General features: G+C 44.4%; 1 protein-coding gene across 4 annotated transcripts in view; it reads right to left on the bottom strand.

Annotated features, from left to right (window-relative positions):
• Positions 1-382: 382 nt before the first annotated feature.
• The window catches only part of MUSK (muscle associated receptor tyrosine kinase), a 59,501-nt gene continuing 37,272 nt past the window's right edge, over positions 383-22,611 (bottom strand). For all 4 annotated transcript variants that reach the window (XM_033173454.1, XM_033173455.1, XM_033173456.1 and 1 more), the window contains 8 exons: positions 19,750-19,925; positions 18,354-18,377; positions 17,150-17,238; positions 16,076-16,235; positions 13,002-13,191; positions 8,648-8,839; positions 5,542-5,690; positions 383-1,746 (listed from right to left, as the gene is read on the bottom strand). In XM_033173454.1, coding sequence (XP_033029345.1) covers positions 1,064-1,746; positions 5,542-5,690; positions 8,648-8,839; positions 13,002-13,191; positions 16,076-16,235; positions 17,150-17,238; positions 18,354-18,377; positions 19,750-19,925 — 1,663 coding nt within the window. In that variant the 3' untranslated portion in view covers positions 383-1,063. The remainder of the gene's footprint in view (positions 1,747-5,541; positions 5,691-8,647; positions 8,840-13,001; positions 13,192-16,075; positions 16,236-17,149; positions 17,239-18,353; positions 18,378-19,749; positions 19,926-22,611) is intronic.

The following is a 22,611-nucleotide window of genomic DNA, read 5'->3' as shown; positions in this document are numbered from 1 at the left end:
AACTGTAGAAAGGGCTGTAGGACTAGAAGCTGCAGAACTGTGAGTTGGATCCCATAAAAACGGGGCTTTTCCTCTTTGCAAAAAAAGCTGCACCACTTTCAGCTGATCCTCAAAAAAGCAGGGCTTTTCCCTTTGCAAAAAAAGCTGCACCACTTTCAGCTGATCCTCAAAAAGCAGGGGTTTTCCCTTTGCAGAAAAAGCTGCACCACTTTCAGCTGATCCTCAAAAAAACAGGGCTTTCCCCCTTTCCTCCTCTAAAAACTAGGTACGTCTTATGGAGCGAAAAAATACGGTATACAAGGAATTGATTTCTCCATTCTTAAATTCAGTTCTCCATATTTCTGCAGCAAATTTGCGATGAAAAACAACAACAACCCTCGCATCAGTGCGAATTTCTTCTAATAAACATATTTTGGAAGCAGTTTTCCAATAAAATACATACAAGATGAAACCCTGTACTTTTGCTTGCCCTGATCAGATTGAGCAATGTTGTGACTCAGGATAAATCAAGACTTGAGATACAGACACACGTTCAGAATCACCTGTAAATAACTTCCTGCTCTGGAAGGAGTTGGGTTTTTAGAATTGATCTGAGTGCTCCTGCTATAATAGCCAACATGCCCCCCCCTCCAAACTCTTCGTTTCCTCTTCCGATTGATAATATTTGAAATTCTGCTGCTGGGTTTAGCTTATTCTCTGATCTTGTTTTAGTAGCGGCGGATTTTTTATTTTTAAACGTCGTGTTTTTGGCATAACAGAAAGTCGTGATAAAAAAAAGTTTCAAAAGAAAACAGAAAACAAAAATGACATTTCAAGAACAGTGTCCTTGCTGGTTATTTTCAAAATACACTTGTGACGCTTCCTGAAGTTGCGGTCTTCACTCAAGTCAACAACCACACTTGCTTCAGTTTCCTATTGGGAATGTTGCCTAAGCAGCAACTACAAAGACAGTGTTGGCACAATTGCCCCTGCTGATATATTGAGGTCCTCCAGACTCCTTCTTCCACCCAAGCTTAGTCATTCAAGAGAGGAGGCCATGAAAAGCTGCCCTCGGTCGCACAGCTCATGCATGATCAGCTGCCACTGACCTCTCATACATGCGCTCCAGGATGCGATAGATGCTCGCAAAGCTCGGCCTGTCAGAAGGGAGTTTGCTCCAACACAGGCGCATGAGGTTGTACAGCTCCAGAGGGCAGTTATCTGGGCAAGACAGGACATTTCCGTCTCTCACGTAATAGATGACTTCCTCATGAGCCATCCCATAATAGGGCTGCAGGCCAAAGGCAAAGATCTCCCACAGGACCACGCCGTAGGCCCAGACGTCAGACTCAGTCGTATAGCGATTGTAGAAGATGGACTCGGGGGGCATCCATCGTATGGGAATGGCGTCGTTCTCGTTGGCTTTGTAATAGTCTGCCGAGTACATGTTCCTGGAGAGACCAAAGTCTGCAATTTTGACCACCATGTTTTCTCCCACCAAACAGTTCCTGGTGGCCAAGTCGCGGTGCACAAACTTGCGTTCCGAGAGGTAGGCCATGCCGGCCGCCACCTGCTTGGCAATGCAGAGCTGGTCGGTGCACGAGAGACCGAGCACGCTGGGGCTTGAGGGCCTGATCCGCATGTCTAGGTTATTGTTGCTTAGGCTGCAGAGGTTGCGTGGCGATCGATTGCGCAGGTATTCGTTGAGGTCACCGAAGGCCATGTATTCGAAAAGTAGGCACATGGGCTTTCCGACAGCACACACCCCTGAAATCAAGGATAGACATGCAATAAATATCTGCTTGCTTACAGGCCAGCAAACTGGTCTGCAATAGCAAGGTGCTATTTAATGTGCCAGGATATGCAGGCATTTAAAAAATAATAATCTTATAGGTCCTTCCCCCCCCCTACAGAGGATGTCCAGCAGTTAGCTATTTAAGGAAGGAGGTCCATAAAATGCTTCCTCAACTGGTCAACTGCAATTGCAACTTGGAATTGCAACTACCAACACTCAAACTCTGGGTTTTAGGAGTTTTATTGCTTCTGTTGTTAACGAGATCAACAATAACTCATGTTATGATACCGAGTTGCTGGAAGGGCAAGTTGTGTCCCACGAAGCCACTGTGTGGCTCAAGAAATGCAACTTCCCCTCCCTCTCCCCCCTCCCCTACAACCCATCCCCCAATCTACTCTCGGGACTTCCCCCCAGGTTTTGGAGGGAGGGGTCCACAGGTTGAGCTGGGGGTGCCAAAATTCTGTTGCATGAGCAGAAATGTGTCCTATCGCGCAATGACTTCAGTGCATTGATCCCAATGGGATTCTTTCCTCCTGCCACCCGAGTGCAGCTCTCCCATGTGTTAGTGTTGTGTGAATAACCATGGCACCAATGTATGCACTAATTGTTTTAGTACCATTGCTGGGAAGAGAATCACCAGTCCCTTTGTTATGTACTGAGTTGAATAGGATCCAAACTGCAGCAGTCTGATTGGTCCTAGAACAATAGGATTGAGATTGCAGCAGTCTGACTGGTCCCAGAACAATAGGATTGAGATTGCAGCAGTCTGATAGGTCCCAGAACAATAGGATTGAGATTGCAGCAGTCTGATTGGTCCGCAGGAGCCACCCAATCCAGCTCCAGGTGGAAGTGAATCCGCACTCCGATTGGCATACAGGAGTATCCCGGAATTAGCCAATCACGTGGGGCCCATTGTGTAAATAGTGTATATAAAGCAAACGTTTTGAGGGAACTGCATTCCTCACTACTACGAGCTGAATAAAGAGCATGAAATTCACACTGGACTCCGAGTATATTTCACCCTTCCTGCCTCTGCCCTCTCAAATGTGCAGCCTTGCTCACAACACTGTTCCCTGGTTGTTTTTCCTTTGAAGGCTATGCATGAAGGCTCTTCAGCACTGACAATTTCCAAAATTACAAATACATAAAACGAAGATAAGGAATGCTAAAGCTGTGACGAAGCTATGCCCGCTCCTTCCTATTGCATGGAGGTCGAGACCTAGAGGTCCTGAATTTGCCAACATGTGCAAAGAAACGAGCGAGAAAGCAAAACAGAATTGTAGAAAGGCACAGAAACACAACATGTAAAATGCAACGTCTCACCATAACACACACACAACCCCCCAAAAGGAAGCAATTGATTCATTTCATCTGGAAGATTAATGTTTAGGATCCAAAAGGTCTGTGCACCTTGGGGAGAGCAGTACATAAAGCAAGGGCATTTACTGCTATTTTGGCTTCTGTGGCCAAACAGCTTAACCACTGTTCTGTTTTAAAAGTGGTTTGCCTCTTTCGTACAATAGGTGCTCCTGCTAACAGATCTCTGGCTACGTTTATGGTTTTCTCCCACATGTCCAAATCTCTTGTTTTAATGCCAGCTAATGGCTGTTCCCTGGAAAAGACCCTGATGCTGGGAAAGATGGAGGGCACAAGGAGAAGGGGACGTCAGAGGATGAGATGGTTGGACAGTGTTCTCGAAGCTACTAACATGAGTTTGGCTAAACTGCGGGAGGCAGTGAAGGATAGGCGTGCCTGGCGTGCTCTGGTCCATGGGGTCACGAAGAGTGGGACACGACTGAACGACTGAACAACAACAACAAATGGCTGTTCAGGATTTTTACAGATTTCAGCTGCTGGAGCATTAACCACGGGAACGAGCTAAATGATTACATTGTGCAATTGTGCAACTTTTGAGATATGAATTGCTGAAGTATACAGCCTTATAGAGCTAGTATTAAACCTAAAAAAAAAATGGAGTATGGAAACTGAACAAATTGTGCAAGTAAATCTAAGCCTCTGTTTTCCTGATGGACATTTCTGTCCCATTTAGTCACTGAGGCTGAATTTTCGCTCCTTCTCACCATTTGCGGGGGGTGGGGAGACACACAGACATTTCACATTTCCAAAACAGCTGCTTCAGGCTAAAAGACAAGTGTGCACGTAAAAGGGTTCTCAGGTCAAGTGATGTTCAACAGTCCCACACCCCCGCAACATGAAACTGATGGGATTCCTTTGGCCTTTCCTAATTTATCCAGCATGGTGATAATAAACAAAGGGATCGCTCCAACTGAGTGTCCACTTCCTGTTTCCCCTTTTCTCCTGCTGAAACGTACACAGTCACTTTGGCCCAAGGAACTAACTTCAAACCCCTCTGCAACACCTCTCCCCCCCCCCAAAAAAAACCTTCTGGCTTGACAATATGTCTAGCAAAATAAACTTTGTTTGGATTGATTGCTAGAACCAGTCATATTCATTTGGAGAGATTTGCAGCTGACCAGCCCAAAGGCCTATGATGTTGATGGGGAGAAAGGAGGCATAGCATGATATCATCAAATCATGCATTGTGTGGAAGGAAGGAGAGGCAGCCCTGCTTTTGCAAAGGATTCTGGGAGAGCCCTCAGTTCACACACAGACAGATAGATCAAAGACTTCCAGTTAATGTGGCGACAGGTTAGGCAGCTGGCTCCGGAGCTCTGCAGATAGCACAATTTTAATTGAGTTTCAATGGGTTTTAACCTCTTTGAAACCAATAGCTCAGTTGGTTGGAGCATGGTGCTCCAAGGTTGCAGATTCGATCCCCATATGGGACAACTGCATATTCCTGCATTGCGGGGGGTTGGACTAGATGATCCTCAGGGTCCCTTCCAACTCTACAATTCTATGAATTAATTTATCAGTTTCACACATGGAGCCAGATGTGTCAGAGGCATGGTTTGCAAAACATTGTTTTGTTCTCGGCTGTGGCATGCAGTTGATGAGATAAAAGGATAAAAAGGTAAAGGACTACTGGATGGTTAATAGTCAAAGGCGACTAAGGGGTGCAGCACTCATCTCACTTTTCAGGCCAAGGGAGCCGGCGTTTGTCCGCAGGCAGCTTTCCGGGTCATGTGGCCATCAGGACTAAACCGCTTCTGGCGCAACAGGACATGGTGATGGAAACCAGAGCGCACAGAAACGTCATTTACCTTCCTGCCACAGTGGTATCTAGTTATCGTTTCTACTCGCACTGGTATGCTTTCGAACTGCTAGGTTGGCAGGGGCTGGGACAGAGCAGTGGGAGCTCACTCCGTCGTGGGGATTCGAACCGCCAACCTTCTGATCAGCAAGCCCAAGAGGCTCTGTGGTCTAGACCACAGCGCCACCCACGTCCTGCCATGAGTCCCAGTTTGGGTGACAAACTAAGTCAAACCTTGGCTTAGTTTAGAAAGTAACACAGAAGAGCAAAATGGCGGTCTTGGCATAGCTGTCAACTTTTCCCTTTTCTTGCGAGGAATCCTATTCAGAATAAGGGAATTTCCCTTTAAAAAAGGGGGAAAGTTGACAGCTATGGGTCTTGGTAAGCCACAGTTTGGCTCCCTGTGTCATGTGAACCAAGTCAGAAATAGCACAAGAGGCCAGACTCCTTCCTCAATATGTCACCCAAGATGGTGGCCTAGTCTGCCTGCATCTTTGAGTCCGTGCTGTGGGACAAGCAGGGGGTCCATAACAAAAATAAATGCATATTGATGATTTTAAAAAGAAGGGGGGGGAAATGTCAGGTTTGGTACCTAAAAGTTTCACAATGTTTGGATTATCGAATTCAGCCATGAGGGCCGCCTCTCTCTGGAAGTCTGCCTGCATGTCTGCCGAGGCTTCTTCTTTGAGCATCTTCACAGCCACCATCGTGAACGGCTCGTAAGGAAGCAGTCCAGGGGCCCTAAGAGAGGAGGAGAACAAAAGGGAACGAGGCAGAGAGAATAATCATGTGCTACTGCAGAAAACGAGAGCATCCCTTTTGCTATGCATTTTCAGTGAGCAAAACGTGCACCCACATGAAAAAAATACGTATTTTTCACGCAAAAGATGCATACAAGATGCATCAGTTACTGGCAATTACACAGAAAAGCATGTAGAAGTGTGTGTTATGAATAAAAGTGCGTGTTTTACGTAAGACATGCACACAAAATGTGTACAAATGCTTTCCATTATGGCATGCAACGGGAGAGAAAGGGAGAGAAAGGGTTTAGGATTGAGTGACAGTAAAACAAGAATGGGAATAGACAGACTGAATTGTATAATATAATATAATTGTATAGTATAACGGCCTCGGTCCTGGATAACTGAAGGAGCGTCTCCACCCCCATTGTTCAGCCCGGACACAGATCTAGCACCGAGGGCCTTCTGGCAGTTCCCTCCTTGCGAGAAGTGATGTTACAGGGAAGCAGGCAGAGGGCCTTCTCGGTAGTGGCGCCCGCCCTGTGGAATGCCCTTCCATCAGAGGTCAAGGAAATAAACAGCTATCCTATTTTTTAAAGACATCTGAAGGCAGCCCTGTTTAGCGAAGTTTTTAATATTTAATGCTGTATTGTTTTTAACACTCGATTGGGAGCCGCCCAGAGTGGCTGGGGAAACTCAGCCAGATGGGCGGGGTACAAATAAATTGTTGTTGTTGTTGTTGTTGTTGTTGTTGTTGTTGTTGTTGTTGTTGTTACTATTATTGTGAGAGGCTTACACAAGCCTGCAGCCAGCTATCTGCTGTGCATGTAAGAAAGGGGGATGTAACTCTGCCACATAAAGAAACTTGCTAGCGCATGTTAGGAAGGATATTAATACAGTGGTACCTCTGGACAGATCCTGAAGTTGAGGCTCCAGTACTTTGGCCACCTCATGAGAAGAGAAGACTCCCTAGAAAAGACCCTGATGTTGGGAAAGATGGAGGGCACAAGGAGAAGGGGACGACAGAGGATGAGGTGGTTGGACAGAGTTCTCAAAGCTACTAACATGAGAGGCAGTGAAGGATAGGGGTTCCTGGCGTGCTCTGGTCCATGCGGTCACGAAGAGTCGGACACGACTAAACGACTGAACAACAACAACAACCTCTGGTTATGTACTTAATTCGTTCCGGAGGTCCGTTCTTAACCTGAAACTGTTCTGAACCTGAAGCACCACTTTAGCTAATGGGGCTTCCCGCTGCCGCTGCATCGCCAGAGCACAATTTCTGTTTTAATCCTGAAGCAAAGTTCTTAACCTGAAGCGTTATTTCTGGGTTAGCGGAGTATGTAACCTGAAGCGTATGAAACCCAAGGTACCACTGTAAACAAACAAACAAACAAAGTCAACATTTATTAGGTTTGTGAGGTCCATGCCTTTACACAAAACACCATAAAACACCGTTAAAAAGTAAACAATAAAATTATTAAAATAGGTTTAAGATTTTAAAAGCCTGTGCCGCGCTGTCGCAGCAAAGGGGACAAATCCAGACCAAACAAAAAACAAAGAGGCAAAAAATGAAATGTGTTGGGTTTCATTTTTTTACCACTGTAAACCATATATCCTCTCCTGCCACCCTGAACATTCCCACACGAGGCTCAGGATCCCTGCTTAGAAATCCCTTTCCCACGTCCTAGCATGATCTGAGTGCATCTGGCCTCAAGATGGGGTTCTGAAGGAGGTGGGAAGGGAACCTCACAGCCTCAGGGCCGGTGGCACCTCCACTCAAGCACAATACTCCCTCTTGCCTTAATAACCCCACCCCCCTTGATTCAGCTGAGATTATTTATGTCTGAGCTGGCCCATGGCCACGCCTGTGGGGATGCCATCTCCTCGCTGTCCCTATGTATGGCATTATATAGAAGGAGACACCCGCCTTGGGGGGGGGGGGGAATGAAGCAGCCATCCCAAAGCCAACTTGTCCAGCTGTTGCTGAAACGTCAGGGTGTTTTACTACCCAGTAGCTATAGGAAGTCCCAGTCTCCAAAGCAAACTTCCAGTTCTCGCGTCGCCCGCTCCGGACATATGGCAGTGTGACAGCTGCAGTGTGGATACAGTAAATGTCACATCATTGTCAAATGCCGGAGAGTGGCCTTGTGCCCATCTGAAAACAAATCTCCCAGGAGAGCAACACAGCTGCAAGGCTGGCCCATGTGGTTTGGCAACCACGAGCGACACCGTTTTCTGCACATGCCTCAGCTCAAGTTAAATGCCTTTTTGACCTCTGCCTTTGGGGGCAATAGCCATTCCTTGCTTAGATAATTCATCGAAACAGTTGATTGAATACATGGAACTCGCTGAACTGACCGCGAAACTCCGAGACCAGAGGGAGTAAGTGGTGCAAGAAGATTGGAAGAAATTCAGAGACTATATGGAAAAAACGTGAAAAGATAGAGATATGAACTGGAAATCAGCTGAATTAATGGCGACAGTATAAATTGTTTTCAGTAAAAGTAGGATATAATTGCTAGAATTGTTGAGCTGTGTAGGTAGGATATAAGTTTATAAAGATAGAGATAAGGTGATAGATAAGGAACAGATTAATTGTTAATGATGATTTAAAGCTGTTATAAAGTTACTAAAGTAAATTTGAAATGAACGCAGCATAGAGGATGGGAGGAAGTCCATTAGTAAGATTTAAACAAGTTTGAGGATGTTATAGAACTTATTTGTTGTATTTTTGATGTTTTAATTTTTGCTATTTAGTTAGGTGTTCTTATGTGTTTTGTTTTCTTTTTCTTTTTCTTTTGTGTGTAGTGTTTGTATTTTGTATTTTGTTCTGTTTATATGAAAAAAATTATATAAAAAATAGATAATTCATCGAAACATAGAAAAATGAAGACCAAAAACGTGTCTAACATTCATGTAAAAAGAGATGACCAGAGATGGCAGCTGGTCATTTACCTTGCTTGGAAGACCCGACCGAAAGCTCCTTCTCCAATATCTCTCACGTATTCGATATTGTTCCTCGGATACTCCAGACTGAATAACTTTGGGTTCAAGAGTAGAGGCATGCGCTGGTACATGGGATTGGGGTGCAATCTGTCCAGTAGGAGCTCAGAAGGAAGTGTTGTCAGAGCTGGAGGTGCCGACTCCCTGAAACAATGGATGGAAGATTTGTCGCAAGATTTGGGTTTCAGTTTAGGGTTTCAGTTTTGAGGGTTTTCATTTGAGTAATACATATATATATATATATGTCTAAGTTCACCAAGTTGTTTGGGGACCCTCACCCCATTTTTCAGTTAAGTTTGAGTTATTTCTTCTTTATTATACTATTATACCTGTCCCTCGTTTTAGGGATTTAGTCACGGCTGAGTATTTGATACTTTTTTTCCTTGGTTACTTGTATCCCGTGATTGTCTTTCTGTTTTTTTGCAAGATTAGAGCAGGCATAACATTGTGGATGGTGTCGCTGTGGGTTTTAAGCAGTTTACCAGCAAAAAAATCAATAAAAATCAATTGCACAAGTATTAAAAATTAACTTCAATAATTGAATGCATCCACAAGTAAAAGAAACACGAGAAACAATCCTGTTAAAACATCAAAACATAAGCATCCTTAATTAAAATAAGCAATAAAGCAATGCCTTTGAAACAGCAACAATTAAAATAGGAGACCCTCGTTGAGAGATCAAATAGCACCAGCAGGCAGCTTTTCGAAACCATCGACTGTAGTAGTCAGTCTGCAGAGAAGTGTATCTGAAAATAGTTACAGGTGGGTAGCCCTGTTGGTCTGCCATAGTCGAAACAAAATAGAAAATTCTTTCCAGTAGCACCTTAGAGACCAACTGAGTTTGTTCTTGGTATGAGCTTTCGTGTGCATGCACACTTCTTCAGATACACTGAAACAGAAGTCACCAGTCTACTGGAAGTCACTGGTGCTACTGGAAACTGGTGACTTCTGTTTCAGTGTATCTGAAGAAGTGTGCATGCACACGAAAGCTCATACCAAGAAAAAACACAGTTGGTCTCTAAGGTGCTACTGGAAAGAATTTTCTATTTTGTTTTATCTGAAAATAATTAGTGCATGAAAAATGTATAAAGGATGGGATATCTGTATGAAGCTATTTTTATTCCAGGAGTTAATAGGGGTACAATTTATGTAGGAATAAGTGCCATCCCTTCCAATTGGTCCCCAGGAACATCTGTATTCCTAGTTCTTCACACTAAATTAAACTGCCTTATATACGTAAGTCAAATGTGCCAAAAATACTTTCTCTTTACTTCAGCAAAGGGCAGCTTATGTAGCCTTGTGTTGGGAAGACTGCTATAGTTATTATGAGTTATATAAAGGTAACTACAACAACTGTTCCTAAAATACACTGCTCTATTGTAATCTAACCTTGCCCATATCCAATGCCCTTCTACATCTTGCTGGGAATCTCCCCATCCCTGAAATATCTTTATCCCTCTGCCTAATGGCAGGGCTGGCTCGACCCCTTGGCTATGCTGCTTAGCTAGCTTCTCGAGCAAATTTTTAAACCCTATTTTTACCACATTCAAGAGAATCGTTCATGAACAAACATAGGAAATGGTTACCAGAGAAGTTCTTGCATGAAGGCAAGATGCCTTCAGTATGTCTGTTAGACAGGTGGTAACCAAAATGGGGAGAGAAGGGTTTCAAGGTCAAAGGTCAAAATGTGCATTACATCAGCCGAAGCATAGCTGTCAACCTTTCCCTTTTTTAAGGGAAATTCCCTTATTCCGAATAGGATTCCTCGCAATAAAAGGGAAAAGTTGACAACTATGAGCCAATGACACAAGCCTGTTTTTAATATGAGCAATTGTTGTGACCCAGCCTCGACTAGGCATCGATAGACCTGACTATTTCTAGTCCACAATCGTTTCGCATGTGCTGATTCATAAATCCTTTCATCCAATTTCTGCTTCAATCTGATTTTTTTTTAACAAAAAAGAAGTGCACAATGTTTGCATTACCCTCTGAATGCACCTTTTCACAATAGGCACAGCTCATGCATTTATCCTAAAATATGAATTTTTGTATAAGTTTTAACCCAAATACCGTATTTTTTCCGTCCCTGTGTATAAGACGACCCCTATTTTGGGGGGCCGCAAAAAGTTTTTTTTTGGGGGGGGAAGCAGATAGCCAAGTGTTATAGAGCTTCTTTGGGGGGGGGGTTCACCACTGCCAATCACTCTACAGCCTGCCCACCAATGCAAATCAGGAGTGGGGAACCTCAGGGTTCAGGGCCACAAGTGGCTCCCCAAGCCTCTCTATCTGGCCCTTGGGGTCCTCTATAGGCCCCACCGCCTCCTTGATCCTGCCCCACACACCCTCCAGTTCTTTTGTCTGGGCTTGAACACTTCTTGCTCCCTCGAATGCTTCTCACTTCCTGCATGGACAGATGTTCCTCTGACTTTTGCATACTTGGACTGCAATCTCTTCTGCAAAGGCAAGAGCTGCACCCACCGGCCAGCCCACCACTAGGATGCCAGAAGGCTGCTCCATAGGCAAGGCAGCTTTGGGGTTGAAATGAGAAGAAGAAGAAGAAGAAGAAGAAGAAGAAGAAGAAGAAGAAGAAGAAGAAGAAGAAGAAGAAGAAGAGGAGGAGGAGGAGGAGGAGGAGGAGGAGGAGTTTGGATTTGATATCCCGCTTTTCACTACCCAAAGGAGTCTCAAAGCGGCTAACATTCTCCTTCCCCCACAACAAACACTCTGTGAGGTGAGTGGGGCTGAGAGACTTCAGAGAAGTGGGACTAGCCCAAGGTCACCCAGCAGCTGCATGTGGAGGAGCGGAGACACGAACCCGGTTCCCCGGATTACAAGTCTACCGCTCTTAACCACTACACCACACTGGCTCTCACCTCTGCTCTACTACAAGAACTATTAGTCCAAGTGGGACTTCTTCATCCCCCCCCCCCTGTTATGTGATATTTTATTAAATTTTCAAAAATTTCACATGGACACTGCAATACATGATAATTTTTTCATTCGTTTTGTCGACTTCCCACCTTGTTTTCCATAGTGGTTTTTTTATTTCTCCCCCTTGCTGCACCCCAGCTTCTCTCTCTTATGCCATAATAACAATATAATAACCTCTCATTCCTTGTGTTGCTCATAGATCAAATCCTGCTTGCGAATTTTTCATGCTATGGTATTTCTTTAAATAATTTGAAAGGGGCTTCCATTCTTCCACAAAACAATCCTCATTAGGTTCTCTTGTTTTAGCCATTAACTTTGCCAATTTCACATACCGTATTTTTCGCTCCATAAGACACACATTTTTCCTCCTAAAAAGTATGGGGAAATATCTGTGTGTCTTATGGAGCGAATGGTGGTCCCTGGAGCTGAATTACCCAGGGGCCAAAAGCAGATTGTGCTTTTTATTTTACAAAGAGAAAAGGGGGTGTTGAAAGGACCCCGCTCAGCAGAGATCGGGAGAGAGATAAGAGTCCCGGCTCCCTTTCAGCCCCGCCCTCCATTGTTGAATGTGCTGCAGAAGGAGGTTGTTTGTTTTCCCAGCGACATGTGACTGGCTGATTAGATTATCTGTCTGGAAACTGTAGAAAATGCACCCTTTCCTTTAGAAGCTGCAGAAATGTGAGTTGAACCCCATAAAAAACAGAGCTTTTCCTCTTTGCTTTTCCCCCTTTGCAAAAGGAGCTTTGCTTTCCCCCCTTTGCAAAAAAAGCCGCAAAACTTTTAGCTGATCCTCAAAAAAAACAGGGCTTTCCCTTTGCAAAAAAAAAAAAAAAAGCTGCAAAACTTTTAGCTGATCCTAAAAAAACCCCAGGGCTTTTAGAGGAGGAAAACCAGAAATTTTTTTTTCTTGTTTCCTCCTCTAAAAACGAGGTGCACCCTATGGTCCGGTGCGCCCTATGGAGCGAAAAATGCGGTAATCCACCACTCTGTTTATCTATTCTTCTTTGGTGGCAACTTCTTCTTCCTTCCATTTTTCTACATGCAGAATCCTAAGTGCTGTCATTATGTTAGACCAAGTGGGACTTCTGATTAAACATGATTAGGACTGTCCTTCTGCCAAGCAAACCACAAACAACGTTGGTGAGCCAAATTCTTCTTCGCCACCCTTGCTTCTAATTATTTCCCCCCGTGATGGACGAAAAGCATCCTTCGTTTGCATTAAAATAAATCAGCGCTGAAGTTTCAACCGTAAGCACCGTTTCAAAGCTGAAATTAACGGCATGAAGCGTTCTCTCTTTCTCCCTCCCTCCAAGAGTTTTACTTAAAGGGGTCTCTCTCTGAAGGAGGCTGCAACCAGGGAAGCCCCAGATCTTACCTTGTTTTGTTTTTCAGCTGCTTGCGCCTCCGGCAACAAATGAGAGCCAGGATCACAAGGATGATCAGCATTGCGAAACTGGAGATGATGGAGATAATGACAGTCATGGAGTATGTCGGGGAGGAAGAGGGGGCGAAGGGGAAATGTGGAGGAGCTGCGCTCAACTTTGTAGTTTCCTGGGTCAAAGATGCTGAAAGGGAAACATTTATTTATTTGATAAATGTTAAGTTAGCACATTTATTTGATAAATGTTAAGTTGGCACTTTCTTGGGTTCCATGATCGCTGCAGATGGTGACAGCAGTCACGAAATTAGAAGACGCCTGCTTCTTGGGAGAAAAGCAATGACAAACCTAGACAGCATCTTAAAAAGCAGAGACATCACCTTGCCGACAAAGGTCCGTATAGTTAAAGCTATGGTTTTCCCAGTAGTGATGTATGGAAGTGAGAGCTGGACCATAAAGAAGCCTGATCGCCGAAGAATTGATGCTTTTGAATTATGGTGCTGGAGGAGACTCTTGAGAGTCCCATGGACTGCAAGAAGATCAGACCTATCCATTCTGAAGGAAATAAGCCCTAAGTGCTCACTGGAAGGACAGATCCTGAAGGTGAGGCTCCATTACTTTGGCCACCTCATGAGAAGAGAAGAATCCCTGGAAAAGACCCTGGTGTTGGGAAAGATGGAGGACACAAGGAGAAGGGGACGACAGAGGACGAGGTGGTTGGACAGTGTTCTTGAAGCTACCAACATGAGTCTGACCATACTGTGGGAAGCAGTGGAGGACAGGAGTGCCTGGCGTGCTCTGGTCCATGGGGTCACGAAGAGTCAGACATGACTAAACAACTAAGCAACAACAAGTTAGCAAAGACATAGCTTTTATACATGGATTCTATCAACGGGGAAATCCCAATTCCCTTCAATGGGTGACAATTCCCAGGCTGGTTTAATGGTTAATTCCTCTTCCCAGGGTACCCTGCATAAAAGACCCTCCAAATTTATCCCTATTTTCCAGGAACATTTCCCAGATTTACAGAAGCTGTCCCAGTCTCTGATTTGATCCTGCAATGTCCCGCTTTTCCTTAGGATATCCCTATTTTCATCGGAGAAATGTTGGAGGATATGGAGTTAGGCAACCCTTGAACCAAGGAGATAAGTAACTTTATAACCTTTAGAAACAAAATAGAAAATTCTTTCCAGTAGCACCTTAGAGACCAACTGAGTTTGTTCTTGGTATGAACTTTCGTGTGCATGCACATACCAAGAACAAACTCAGTTGGTCTCTAAGGTGCTACTGGAAAGAATTTTCTATTTTGTTTCGACTATGGCAGACCAACACGGCTACCCACCTGTAACTGGAACCTTTAGAAGACATCTGAAGGCAGCCCTGTATAGGGAAGGTTTTTTTTTTGGGGGGGGGGGCGTATTATTATGTTTTTATATATGTTGGAAGCTGCCCAGAGTGGCTGAAGCAAGCCAGCCGGATAGGCGGGCTAGAAATAATAAAATTATTCTTATTATGGAATAGGACGTCCCTATTTCCATCAGAGAAATGTTGGAGGGTGTGTTTATAGTGCAGATGGGTCCTATTTCTTGTATATATAATTTTTATTAAATTTGCTGTTTTAAAATTTAAAATATTCATTTAAGCATCCTTAAAATATCAATGACTTCCATTATTCTCTTTCCAGGTTCATTTTGCATATCCTAAATACCTTCATATCTTACAAAAACTAAACCATTCAGTATTTCATTATTGCATCCATCAAAACCTATTTACACTGTTGAATTTATCTTAATGCTGCCAAAGTTTTCAGGTGTACACAATTCCCCCACCCCCATATATTCAATAAACGTTTTCCAATCTTCTCTAATGATGGGGCCTATTACTTTGGCCACCTCATGAGAAGAGAAGACTCCCTAGAAAAGACCCTGATGTTGGGAAAGATGGAGGGCACAAGGAGAAGGGAACGACAGAGGACGAGATGGTTGTACAATGTTCTCGAAGCGACTGGCATGAGTCTGGCCAAACTGCGAGAGGCAGTGAAGGATAGGCGTGCCTGGCGTGCTCTGGTCCATGGGGTCACGAAGAGTCGGACACGACTGAACGACTGAACAACAACAACAAATTTCTCATTTAACAGTGTGTGATTGAGATATACACACACACACATACACACACACACACACACACACACACACACACACACACACATGGATACATACATACATACATGCATGGAGGGAATCATGAGTTAGCAAGAAGGCAAGAAAGGTAATAGATAAGAGACTATAATCTGTTAAACCCTATAATCTTTCTAAATCTCAAGCAGTTTGTCCTTTACAGTATCTTTTCTTGCAAACTGAAATGTTGCAGTCCGTAAATGATAATGTTCAGGGGCCCAGAAACTCCACCCCATTCCGTTCTAAAAAAAACAAAACAAAAACCCATCAGTTTTCCTGCCGCAGCCGTCATAGAATCATAAAATTGTAGAGTTGGAAGGGACCACGAGGGTCATCGAGTCCGTCAACATTCCATGGTCACTGAGCACACTGAATGCTCACTGGACTGTTTTGGGGGTTCTCCCCCACTTAGTTATTTGCCCTCTTATAGATTTTCTGTACTTCTGCAAACTTTGGAGTTCTCCTAAGCCTGCTGAGGCCTCCAGTGTGTGCATGCAGGTGGTTCGACTTTGGCGACATGAGTAACGGTGCTGACAGCCTCAACATCAGAAATAGACGGGGAGATTGATTCGTGGTTCTGCATTCTGATAGACTGGCTCAAAGCTATCAATAGCGCTATGCAGCTCAGATCTATGGTATGCCTGCAACATCTCTCAGCACAATTTATTGATTCAAAACAAGCCAGCTAAAACTGGGCGCAGCGTCAAACATTCTGAAGCAACGCATCTGCAGCTTTTGGGGCTAACGGTTTAAAGATTTCTCAACATTACGCGGCTCAGAAACGCATTTCCATAAATAAAATGAAATGGAAACGACTGGACTAGAGCCAACGCGTGATAAAATCAACACCCAAGCGGGACCTTTCGCTATAAACTGTACATTATGGTTTCTCACCATCTCCACAATGAGGCACGTTGCAGTATTCCCATTTCACAGACGAGTCCCTCGTGTAACACCAGGGCCGTGCATTTTCACCCCCTGGATTGCGGCAATAGTTTTCTGCGCTGGACAGCTCCGGGAAAGCCAGAGGGGTTTTCCGATGTGAATGTGGTACCTGGTGACAAGGAATAATGAAAACGAATACTTTTTCAGAGTGAGTTAAATTCTATTGGCATCTTGAAAAACAATAATCAAACGTCTTACGGACTGGTTGGCGATGGGACCTGCTTCCATGGAAGTGATTTGTACTGGAAGGGGTTAATTAGCTAACCTGTATATATTTACCTGAATGTATTGTTAGTCCAGAAGTATAAAAGAATTTTTTAAGCTTTGCCTTATGAAACCTTGCTGTAAAGCTGTGAACTTTGATCTGCATTGTACTACTTTCTGGCAAGCTATGACTAAGAGTCTGGAGATAACACAGAGAGTAACTGTCCTTGCACAGAGAGGAACTGACTGTGTAGGTCAGAGATAGGATGGCCTTGCTGGAGTGCGCATGAACCAACTCAGGGCTAAATGTCTTTTTGCCTTATATGTACAACAGGAAATGTACAACAGGAAATGTTCCTTATATGGACAAGAGGAAGATTTCTGGGGTGGGAAGATGAGCCAGAGAACTGTCTATAAGAACTGTCTGAAAATTGACTAGTTTTGTACTTGATGGATGTCTGAACACCGCAGTACCTCTGCATGCAGGAAATAAATATTTCTCTCTCTGAAGCCAGCAGCCTCAGGTGTCTTTCTGCTTCCATGTTTTCTCACTGGGCGCAACCATGGGAACCCATAGCGGCAAATAAGGCTCCAGTACCACTGGCTCCCAGGTACACCTCAAGTCGGTGCTATTTTTCTAGAAAAAGAGGTGCCAGAACTCACCATGAACGCCTTTTCCTTGTTCTCTTATAATGGCAATGGCGCCCACTTGACAGATGCCGGAATTTATGAGTTCTGGTGAGTTCCAACCGGACAAATCCTTGCCTCAAGTCTGCTTTAAACCATTACCGCCCTCCAGCTTCAAGTAAACCTTCTTACCTGTTCATTCCACTTCTGACAGGGAATCCCAGAGGTTGTGACATTGACAGGACCTTCATAGGTTAACCCATTGCCTTTGTAACAAGTTGCTGAAGAGAAACAGAGGAAAACGGAACCGTAAAGCAAGGTGCCACATCCCACCGGGCTGAACACAAGGCCATGCCCCTATCTCAATGCCCTCCTGATGGACAACAACTGGGCTGAACATCTTAGAATGTCCTTTTACCAGTCACTGGAAATCACAGGTAAAGGTGAGTGCTTTAGCGTTCAGCTCCTGCTTGCAGGCTTCCCACAGGCACTAGGTTGGCCACTGTGAGAAGATGGAGCTAGGCTATATGGACCTTTGGCCTGATCCAGCAAAGCTCTGCTTATGTTCTGTTCCCCTGCCCACGCCCAAATGCTGCAACACCCATTTCAGCAGCCTCCTTATCACCCATTAAGTCTTCAATCGCATCCAAAAATATAGCACAGAAATATGATTGTTGGCATGGAATCAAGTTTAATGCCCTACAGTCATATGAGATCTGCGGGTGTAGGGCGGTATACAAATTTAATAAATATGTATATAACAAAACGGGACCCAGGTGGCGCTGTGGGTTAAACCACAGAGTCTAGGGCTTGCTGATCAGAAGGTTGGCGGTTCGAATCCCTGCCACGGGGTGAGCTCCCGTTGCTCGGTCCCAGCTCCTGCCCACCTAGCAGTTCGAAAGCACGTCAAAGTGCAAGTAGATAAATAGGGACCGCTCCAGCGGGAAGGTAAACGGCGTTTCCGTGTGCTGCTCTGGTTCGCCAGAAGCGGCTTTGTCATGCTGGCCACATGACCCGGAAGCTGTCTGCGGACAAACGCCGGCTCCCTCGGCCTATAGAGCGAGATGAGCGCCGCAACCCCAGAGTCGGACACGACTGGACCTGATGGTCAGGGGCCCCTTTACCTTTTTATATAACAAAACACCAGGCTACATAATAATTCTCATTATATTAGTGCAACACTGAGTGCTTCCACATAGCAGCTTATAAAATGCTTGGCACTGTCGAGGCATGCATGGTTTTTTGCATGACATCATCGTCAAAACACCATTCCCCTGTTATTGTCCTGCTTAATCCCGATTTACCGTTACCATAGAAAATCTGATAAATTTTAAAAAAACAACAACAACCACGAAACATTTCCGGTAAAGTGCAGATTCCGAAGAGAGCCACTCACTTGTTATATCCTCCTTTTTAAGCTCTGAGGAAGGAAAAAGACACAAAGATGTCATCAATTTGTAACGGAAAGATTTTGAAATTTCGCTGTCTGGCGGTGTTAGAGCATTATATTATTTTTCCATTCAGCAGCCTAACAGCCCACGGATAGAAACTGGTTTTTAACTTGTTGGTACGACTGATTATACTTCTATATCTCCTGCCCGAGAGTAGAAGATTAAAGAGGTGTGGCTGGGGTGTGAATCGTCCCTGAGAATTTTTCTCGCTCTCCTAAGGCATCGATCCCTTGCGATGTCATCTAGAGGGCTCAGGGGACAGCCCATGATATCATGTGCTGTGTTCACCACCCTCTGTAAAGACTTTCTGACCGTGGCTGTCAAGCCAGAGTACCACACTGTGATACAATATGAGAGGACACTTTCTATTGTGGACCGGTAGAAGGAGGTCATCAATTGTTGTTTAACATTGTTCTTTCGCAAGACCCTGAGGAAATGGGAGTCTCTGTTGGGCCTTCCTAACCACCTGGGTTGTATTGATTTTCCAAGTGAGGTCTTCACTAAGGTAAACTCCCAGGAATTTAAAGGAAGAGAATCTCTCCACACACACACCCCCAATATACAATGGGGCTAGTTCCCCTCTCTTCCTCCAAAAGTCCAACGCCATTTCCTTTGTCATCCAGATACATGGATCCTTTTTTCATATGTGGTGGACTTGTAAGAAAACAAGGACATTGCAAGAGATGATATATGATGAGGTAAACAACAAAAACAACACTGAAGCTTTTCTTTTAGGGATAATAGGGACAGAAGTCCCCCAAAAGATGATTAAGTTGTTTATGTATGTTACCAGTGCAGGTAGGAATCTCTACGCATGAAAATGGAAAGAAGCAGAAATACCCACTAAAGAAGACTGGACAAGCAAGGATTATTTAAAGAAAAATTATTACCGTATTTTCCGGCATATAAGACGACTGGGCGTATAAGACAACCCCCAACTTTTCCAGTTAAAATATAGAGTTTGAGATATACTCAACCGCAGATTCTCCACCCGGCGTATAAAACGACCCCTGACTTTTGAGAAGATTTTCCTGGATTAAAAAGTAGTCTTATACGCCAGAATATACAGTATATGATGAACATGCAAGCAGGATTTGAACTATGAGCAACAGAAGGGATTGAAGATGATAGTAGTTTTGTTAAGGTTTAATAGATAGAAGACATCTATTAAAACACGATGGGAAAGGGGGTGGGAAGTCAAAATGAAAAGGTTTTATTATGTATTGAAATGTTTGTGTGAAATATCAGAAAACTTTTTTAAAAAACGTCGGGGGAAGAAATATTAAGTTTACGCCACATAGTCATTTGTTGAGACAACAGGCTACTTACTGAACTGCTTACCAAACTGTGGGATCCTCGTGCAAGTATTGGGGTCCTGCTGTATGCTGGGAAGACTGTTACACTTGGGTAGGGTAAGCAACATCAATCCAGGCTTATAGATTCCTTTGCGGGCATTTTCTTCCATCGAAAGCCATTCTTTAAAGCAGTAGAGATCCTTTACAGCAAGGCAGTGCTCTCTAGAGTGTTTCACAAGCAACAGCAGAATGCACAGTCAATGAAGTGACAGAGACAATATCACCCTAACTATGGACAGCCAGCAGCATGCAAGAAAGTCGTCAAGTGGCGTAAATCAGTACAGATTACATTGATTCTGATTTTTTTTTAATGCTAGCTAAGTATCTGGCCGGACACTGCCACTGCCCTACTCCTTTACCATTGTTTTCAATGGAAGTTGCTTCTGGCATGCGATGCATTTGGGTACTCTTTGTGTCATTGAAACGTTACCAGAAGCATTTGACGCCACCAGGCCCTCTCCACAGATCAGACCAGAATATAGTTTGAATATTCCCGTGCTTTTCTGCGCTTCTTTCTCTTTAAGGGAAGCCTTCCCACGTAAGTTTAGCAGGTTTTGTCCCGGGATTTTGCAAGCATATTCACATAGGACTTTCTTCTTGAAAGAAATTAAAATCCCATTCCCAGGATAAGGTATGGCAGTAGAACAGAACACGCTGGTGCTTCTCCTGAAATTCGGGTTTGACATTAAAAACAAAGCTCAAAAACAAAGCCTGTTTAGACAATCCCTGAGAAAGTGTCCGGCTAAAGCAGAGGGAGAGGGAGAGACAGTGTGGCTTTGGTTGAGACCATCTGGTTTCCAGAACAGTCTCTGGCACTGTTGACATGAGAAATTATAAATGAGAATGAGCAGGACCTCTTTGTTCTTGGTCCTGCTGAACTGGGAGCAGCAAACCAGAAGCCTCGGCATGTAACTTGGAGCAAACCCAGCTTTCGGGTTTATTTCCCGCAACAAACCATGAGCGTTAGGCTACAACAAACCTTGGCTATTACTCGCGATTTTGTTTGGAAAGCAACAAACCGCCAACCCAGGTTTGGGTCAGTGAAGGAGTGAAGCGGGGATTTTTCAGCAGAATGCACCAGCATCCTTCATGTTAAACCATGGCTAAATTAATCTCTAACTAAAAGAAGAACCTCTGCTTCTTAAGGGCGGCATTGCGGGGTTATCGGCAGGCAAAATGCTTTTGCACTCAGTGCCTCCCTGCCTCTCGCATTCCATGCCGGAGTGAGAGCCAGGTACCGAGATGAACTGCAAGTGGAGCCCACCCACCCCCGTCCCGGGGGGGGGAGATTTGCAAGGATAATTACCCTCAATCATCCTTGTTTTTTTCTTTGCCAGTGATCTCCCGCTGTTGTGGGAGGTGCCTCCATTAAGGCAGACAGGAACCGGAAGCCAACCGTGGCTAGATGTTAACCATGGTTTAAAGTGAACCAGGCCTCCATGTGTAGTAGCTATGGAACAGTATGGAAGAGTATCTGGATTTACTCAACTTGACCCTCCTTCCCCACTCTCCCATCCCATCCCACCCCCACTTTACAGCAAACAGGTGCAAACCCCATGGATGTTATGACTCAGGACGTTCATACAAGAGAACAGCTTCTGGTTCTTTACTACATGCTAGCGACTGGCTCTCTACCAGGCAATAGCTATGCACCAATCATTGACTAACAATGATGAAAGAAAGGATATAGGTTGTATTCCATCGATAGCAAGGAGCACTGGCAGGTTCCATTGCTTTCCTATGAAAACACAGGCTTGCTGGTTGCCCACTTTATTTGGGGAAATCAGAGTCAGATGGAAAGAATGAATTGGACAGGACTGTTTGTTTATTTATCGGAGGTCACATCTAAAAATGACCCGATAAATGCTCTTATAAACAAAAGACAAAGCCACACTTCTCACTCAAATTAACAGGTGGTAGTAGCGGCGGCTGGCCAGCCCCATGCAAGCCTCTGGGGAGAAAGCCCTGCTTTAGGATGGATTTGGGAAGGCTTAATGTTTTCAGAATGACCTTTGAGTCAACGTAAATATTCATGGTATGAAAGGGTTCGCTGGCTGGGATCCAAGGAGCTCTCTGATTGGTTCCAAGTAGGGCACGCCCAGCAAGGCTCTCGCCTCGGGTTGGTTACTGAATAGCAAATAGCTTTAGGGACCCCCGGGGACTGGCAAAAGCGGTCTGTGATATGACATGACAGCAGTTGTGGGCGGGCAGGTCCAGAGGAAAGTATCTAGAAATGCCACAGAGCAGATATGACCTTTTGGGCACACCTGAAACGACACTTTGGATCAATGCCATAATAAACGCAGTTACAGGTAGGTAGCTGTGTTGGTCTGCCATAGTCAAAACAAAATAAAAAAATAAAAAAATCCTTCCAGTAGCACCTTAGAGACCAACTAAGTTTGTTCTTGGTATGAGCTTTCGTGTGCATGTGTATCTGAAGAAGTGTGCATGCACACGAAAGCTCATAATAAACGCAGTCATGAAATGCGCATTTGATCTGGAATAATGACCAAAGTAACCCAAGCCAATGCGGTTCGTTTGGGCCTGATCCCCTAATTAGCTGAGGATACTTGCAGCATTCCAGTCAGGGGTGGTGGGTGGTGGGAATGAAACAGACGCCGAGCCAAGCCTTGCCAAACGCTCAGGAATGTCTAGCATACAATGCCTGCGATTTGTCTCCAATATTGGATAGTACTATTGATTAAAACTTAACTTCTTGTTCCACATCTACTGAGGCACAACCATAGCAATATTTATACACAGCAGTCACTGTCGACGCCAATTGCCAATTAATAAATAATCTGATTTCAAAGCAACTCACATTTGCAACTTCTAAATGGGTTTTCAT

This window comes from Lacerta agilis, chromosome 16, assembly GCF_009819535.1.
Source record: "Lacerta agilis isolate rLacAgi1 chromosome 16, rLacAgi1.pri, whole genome shotgun sequence".
Classification (NCBI taxonomy): domain Eukaryota; kingdom Metazoa; phylum Chordata; class Lepidosauria; order Squamata; family Lacertidae; genus Lacerta; species Lacerta agilis.
This window is presented reverse-complemented; position numbering and strand designations above follow the sequence as displayed.